Source organism: Volvox carteri (assembly GCF_000143455.1).
Source record: "Volvox carteri f. nagariensis unplaced genomic scaffold VOLCAscaffold_33, whole genome shotgun sequence".
NCBI classification, from domain to species: Eukaryota; Viridiplantae; Chlorophyta; class Chlorophyceae; order Chlamydomonadales; family Volvocaceae; genus Volvox; species Volvox carteri.
Genome location: NW_003307576.1, coordinates 1,005,910 through 1,011,963, shown reverse-complemented (window position 1 = coordinate 1,011,963; position 6,054 = coordinate 1,005,910). Strand labels below are relative to the sequence as shown.

Here is a 6,054-nt window from a genome sequence, read left to right as displayed (position 1 = left end):
CATCTCATGTTCTCAAATCGTTCCAACGATTTTCCGGCTGCAGTCAATTGCAAGTCGGAGCCGGGAATCGCTTCGCCTCCCTATCTTGTGGGCAATCGAATCGTCTATCCCGTCTTTCCAAGTCATCTTTGCTTTTGTGGAATGCAACCAGTCTAATGAACATATTTCTATGCCACATGAACACTTAAAACTAGCTAACAACTCTCTTGCTACCGTATCCGTTTTTTGGATGCCTTGTCGCTTGTCCCCAATCGCCCCTTCAGCAGCTTTAGCGGTGTCCCTCGCATAAGGGAGCCAAGACCATCTGCAGCTAGTGGCTCTGATGCATATAGCGCCCCCTTCAACGGATCCCACCGGGTGGCCAGGCCAGATGCAGGCCGCGAGCCGCGACCGGGCGGCTCAGCTGCCTCAGCCCTCCCCTCGCCCTCGTCGATTAGCTTTGTCAATTCTCCTTCAGTCAACAACGACGGCAGCACCACCTACCGTGTCACTACCACCGGTCGCGCCTTCCCATCCACCCTAGCCACCACCATCAACAGTCCGGTTTCTACCACATCCAGCTGCCCCATCCGGCCCGGCTCACTACCGGGCCAAACCTCAAGCGGGTCCTTACCTTCCGCCTCCTATGCGGAATCTCCGGGATCCCTTACCAGCAGAATCTCCTCGGGACTGGCTGCCGGGGCGCCGGCTGCCGCTGGCAGCCAAGTCCTCCTTAGCGGCACTTCGCTCGCGCAGCTAGCCATCAGCTCCTGTACCTCCGCAGAACAGCAGCTTCGGGAGCTGCTAGAGGATCGCCCTGTTCAGTCATCCTACGCCCCGTCACCGGTGGCGGTGGCGCCGACAAATTCCGCGCCGCTGCCGCAGCTTGCCGCCACCATGGCGGCCGCGACTACGGCGTCGTCGTCAATGTCATCCATGCCGCCGCCGCTGACGTCGCGCCGGGTGCCCGCGGCTTCAGTAATGGGATCCGCGGCCTTGACGGCTTCGTCGCCGCAGCTGCCGTTTCCTCTGACTGGCTTGGGTGTGCCGGGACGCACGGATGCGCAGCGCTTCGCAGTCTCGGCCTGCTCCTCCCCAGTCACGTCGCCGGTGCCGCCACGGTACGACAGCTCAGCTGCCGGTGGCGGCGGTGGCGGGCTGCTTGCAGCATTGCTGGACCACCGGCAGACGCTGCCGCCAACGCACCCCTCTGCCGCCCCGGCCGTCTCACGGGCTGACCGTGTGACGCGCTTTGCAGTGCCCAGCACGGAGACCGGAGGCGGCGGCGGCGGGGCACAAGCCGTGGGCCCGCACGGGTATGGGGAGGGGACTTCCCAGAGGAATAGCGGCGGCGGCGGAGGCAGCCGAGATCCGCCGCTGGCGCCGCACGCTGCTTCCACTGTGGAACAGCAGCAGCTGCCGGAGGGACCGACGGCTGCGGCGGCAACAGCAGCAGGTCAACATCAAGAACAGCTGCCGTCGCCACCAGCACCACCACCACAGCAGCAGCAAGATCAGGAGGAGAATCATGAAACCGAACAGGGCAAACAGAAGCGTGCAGGTGAGGGGCAGCTGTCCTGAAAGGGCGGGTCCCCACCTTAAACTTGCCCATGTCGGCGGCTCTTCTCGTTCGCTCTCTTTCACCCTTCCCCCCGCTCTCTCTCTCTCTCCCTCTATCTCTCCACGAAAGCGCATCCGCACACTTCCAGCTTCATGTGTTCCTTGGTAGTCAGGCAATGCATGCCCAGTGTGTACGAATCGTGTACGAATCGTGTACTGCAGCTGGTTTCCCAGAGTCTCTAGGAACTCCCCACATGTTGTCGGCACCGTTGGGGACGGTTTGAGGTAAGGCACCCTCTCTTGTGTGTGTATGCGTGTGTGTGTGTGTGTGTCTCCACTCTGCAACCGGCCTGAGGAAAGCGTGCCGCGCACTCCTCCTCTTCTCCATCCCTCTTCCCTCCCCAGCACTATCGCCCACCTTCCCCGCCTCCAACCCCCCGTCCGGCTGTTCCGGATCCCCAGGCGTTCTGTGGGCTTCGATCAGCTCAACAACCGGAAGGGAGTCCGCGGATGGAGATCCCCACAATCAACACAATCATCACCACCACCCTTATCAGCAGCCGCCGGCAGCCGCGCCGGCGGTCACTGCCGCCGCAATGCGAGCCGTGACGGAGCTGAAGGACATGGACGAGTTTAGCCTCGTAGCTGCGGTACGGCAGCGGCAGCAGCAGCTGGCGCAGCGGACCCAGGCCGCCTCCGTGGCGGCGGCCAACTCCAGTAAGCACCATCCGCATGGCCAGCCCTCCGTGAAGAGATTTGCCAGTATGGTGGGCAACCGCTCCGTGCATCAGCAGGGCCAACAGCAGAGCCAGGAGCAGCTGCGCAAGTCCCTGGGAGACACTTCGTCGCTCTTGGGGGCTCTGGGCATGGTCATGGGCGGCCATGCGGGCTCGCACCAGCACCAGCACGGCGCGTCCCTGCCGCAGCTGCCGGCCGGATCGACGCGCCCGAGTATTACGCTGGCGGAGGGGGGATCCCTGGACGCTGCTGCGTTGGCGAGCGGCGATGGCGGCGGTGGCATGGGCGATATGAGCACGGCATCCCCCAGACGTCCGTCGCTGACATCCGTCGCGGTTCTGCAGCAGGGGGCCGAGCATGGCGGCGACGGCAGCGGGAGCGGGTCGTTCTTGCCGGCAGTGATGATGTCGCCGCGGCATTCGACAGCTGCTGCGCCAAACGCCGGCCACGGGCCCGTGTTCAGCAGCGGCAGTAGCAGCGTGCGTATCTTGTCGACATCTGTCAGTGCGGTGTCGGCGTCGGCAGCAGCGTCGGCAGCTGCCGCCATCGCTGCCGCCAGCCGCGGCAGCGGTAGCGCGCCGACGGGACTGAGCAGTCCACAGCATTCGGGAGGGGAGCTTGTGGCGGGTCCGACGTCTGGCAGTAGCAACGGCAGCAATGGTACGGCAGGCGGGATATACGTGACGGCGGCGGGGCCGGCGGCGGCGGAGACGGCAGAGGCGGCTGTACGGGCGCTGGCAGCGCGGTTTGGATCTGCCGTACTTCCGGACGCGCGAATTCCGTGGGATCAGGACGAACGGGACCCGGCAATGCGGGATCGTCGGAAAAAACTTTTTGAGGTATGTGTCGTATTTTCTGCATGGGCGAGGTTATGCCTTTCCTTGCTGGAGGAAGGAACGGCACGTGGGTGAGAGACCCGTGGGTCAGGTGGGCGTGATCAGGGTTCGCTGTGAGCGGGTATTCATATCGATGCCTCTCCGAGTGGCCCAGTCTCCTTCAAGTATTGCATACTTACATACATATATACATACATACATGCCCACATACATACATGCCCCCGGGAGATCCCGGGGGGATCGATACCCATCGATACCCATTAGGGTCAAAGTCCTTCCAATGGTGGAAGGCATTGCGCCCCTAGTTGATGGATGGTGGTGACCCGGGATAAAGTTAACCTGCGAGCCGACCAGGAACGGATTTGCACCGCTGTCGACCCGGCAGATTCCGTTGGATGCTGGTGGTGGGTGCGGAACCTGAGCGATCCCCACTGAGAAGTTGACCAGGGTGACTGGATGAGGGTGCCCCGAAATAATACCGGGGAAGGCAGGGTTTCGCCGGGTAGCTGCCACGGGCGAAGATACACCCCCCTGTTTCACACATCACATACATACATGCCCACATACATACACGGCCACACGCGTACCCACCCCCAGGCGCTTCAGGCCGCCAACCCCGCTGCCTACCACGAGGAGGCGGCCGAGGCGGCTGAGGCCGCCTACCGCGCCTTGTCTGAGAGGGCCCAGCTGAGGTTCCGGAAGCTCCTGGAGGAGCCCACCACACAGGAGGCCCCGCTGCGGCAACTGGAGGGCGCGTTGAGGGTGAGCGAGTGGGTGGGTGGGTGGGTGGGTGGGCTAGGGCGTGGGGTGGGGTGGGTGTTATGTATAGCTCCCCTTTAGGGGATGAATAAACTTTGGGGTTCCGCGTAAGGGAAAGAATTACTTGTTGGGGCGATAGTGAGTTGGTAGAGGGTGGGGATGAATTCTCAAATTCGATTCCTGTTATCCCTGCCAGGGCCAACAGCGGTAACAGCTGTTTGGTGGGGTAGGAGGATGGGGGAGAGGATTTAGACGGGTAACTGTAAACTGTGACACCAGCTCGGGGTTGAGGCGGGGTGGGGGGAGGAAGGAAGAGGTTGAAGAGGAAGACGAGCGCCTCATCCCGGCCTTCACGAACCTCATCTCACTCCTGTTTTTCCCGGCACCATTTTCCCTGTCTCACACACATACATACATATATACACATACACACATACAGCACCTGGATACCCACCCTCGTGGGGTCTCTCCACCTCCACATTTTCCACGTATGGCCCAAACCCTTGTACCGCCTAAACCCCGGACCCGACCCCCCCCATCCGCTCGTGCTCAGGAGCTAACCAGCCAGCGGCCGTTCTTCCTGCCGCCAGTCATTGTGAAACCCAAGGTGGAGCGTACCTTTGTTGAGCTGGTGAGACGGCGGCGCTGCGACACGTCAGCGGCGTGATAGTGCCCCCACGATCCCGTGTCCCCGGATATTGGCCATGCTGTGCACCGGCCATGAAGTAGCAGCGGCTGCGGCTGCGGCTGCAGCCGAGTTTCCCCGCATTTCCCCTTGCTTCCGCGCGTTTGTGTCTGTATGTGTTTGTATGTGTGTGTGTGTGTTTGTGCGCGCCATCTCTCTTTCCCCACCTCTCTTTCCCCCCTGTTGCCAACTTTTTCCTCCCGCTGCTCTTCATTCGTGCCCTTGTTGACCTCCTGTGCCCTCCTCCTTTTCCTGCACGGAGATCGGCCGTAGTGCCGACATATATACATATATACCATTATGCGAGTTTGCATGATGATTTCCTCCTCTCCCGCACAGGTCTCTCTTCTGCCCTGCCCTCTATATATACACACACACACTCATTCACACACGCTCCTCTTTCCTGCCACGTCACCGCGCCCGCCCACCCTCTCACGCGCGCGCCCTCCCCCTCCCCCTGCCGGGCCAGCAGGACGCCACCCGCTTTAAGGAGTCGTCGTGGAATGTGGACGACTCGCTGTTTGCACAGCGCAAAAAGGAGTGCGAATCGCATGAGTTGTACGACACGGACAAGGTACGGCACTGTCGTATGGCATGGTCGTTTGTATGGTACTATGTTTTTGGTAAAGTCGTTGGTCTGTTCCGTCCGGCCTCCTCTTTCACTGTTGCATGTAATTCCCTCTTCCTCCCTCTCCCCCCCTCTTCCCCCCTCTCCTCTTCCCCTCTCCTCTTCCATCCTCTTCCCCCTCTCCTCCTCCCTTCTTCCCAGGTTCGTTTGCAGCAATTGAACGTCGACTGGCGCCGGGTGGTGTCTAAGACCCGGTTCAGGAGACTGGTCCTGAAGACAGACCTGGGGGTAAGAGAGAGAGAGCGTGTATGTATGTATGTGTGTATGTATGTATGTATGTATGTATGTATGTGTGCGTATATGCGTGAAAACGTGTATGTGTGGGGAGGGGGGTCGGGGGGCAAGACGACGTTGCAGAGCCTGGGTGGTGGGTTGGCGGAGCGAGGGGAATTGCGGCATGGGGATGCCGTTTTTAGTACGACAGGGAAACATTGTTTTCAAAACACATGTGGTGAAGACATGTCCCTTCCTGCTCGCGTTCTCTTCTCTCTCCCGCCTGCGTCCCCCCCCAGCTTCACTCGTTCGTGGTTCTTCTTCCCCCCCCGCCCTTATCCAATTATATCTTCCCCCTTTCTTCCGCCGCTGTTCCCCTGCGCCCCTTCCTGCCCCTTCCCCTCATCGCTCAGGACTCACTATGGCCAGTTTGGAATTCTGGACGCCTTCCGGGAGTTCATTCCTGGTTTCCTCTTGCATGTGCTTCCTCCCCACCCCTTACCCCACCCCCACCCCTGGCCTCTCATCTCGTCCGCCAGGTGAAGGAGGATGGTCAGCGGCTGGACGAGGAGCTGGGTGAGGTTCGTGAGGAGCTGCAGCGGCAGTCGGACCTCATCCGTGCGGTGTTCATCTACTACAGCATGAGCACCAGCTCC

General features: G+C 61.0%; 1 protein-coding gene across 1 annotated transcript in view; it reads left to right on the top strand.

Moving 5' to 3' along the window:
- Positions 1–263: 263 nt before the first annotated feature.
- VOLCADRAFT_118253 (uncharacterized protein) overlaps positions 264–6,054 on the top strand; it is a gene marked incomplete at both ends in the record, with an annotated part of 12,899 nt that continues 7,108 nt past the window's right edge. Inside the window, 7 exons of the mRNA XM_002953021.1 lie at positions 264–1,540; positions 2,002–3,116; positions 3,711–3,875; positions 4,426–4,503; positions 5,030–5,131; positions 5,327–5,413; positions 5,938–6,016. Of these exons, the coding sequence (XP_002953067.1) occupies positions 265–1,540; positions 2,002–3,116; positions 3,711–3,875; positions 4,426–4,503; positions 5,030–5,131; positions 5,327–5,413; positions 5,938–6,016 (2,902 nt within the window). The remainder of the gene's footprint in view (positions 1,541–2,001; positions 3,117–3,710; positions 3,876–4,425; positions 4,504–5,029; positions 5,132–5,326; positions 5,414–5,937; positions 6,017–6,054) is intronic.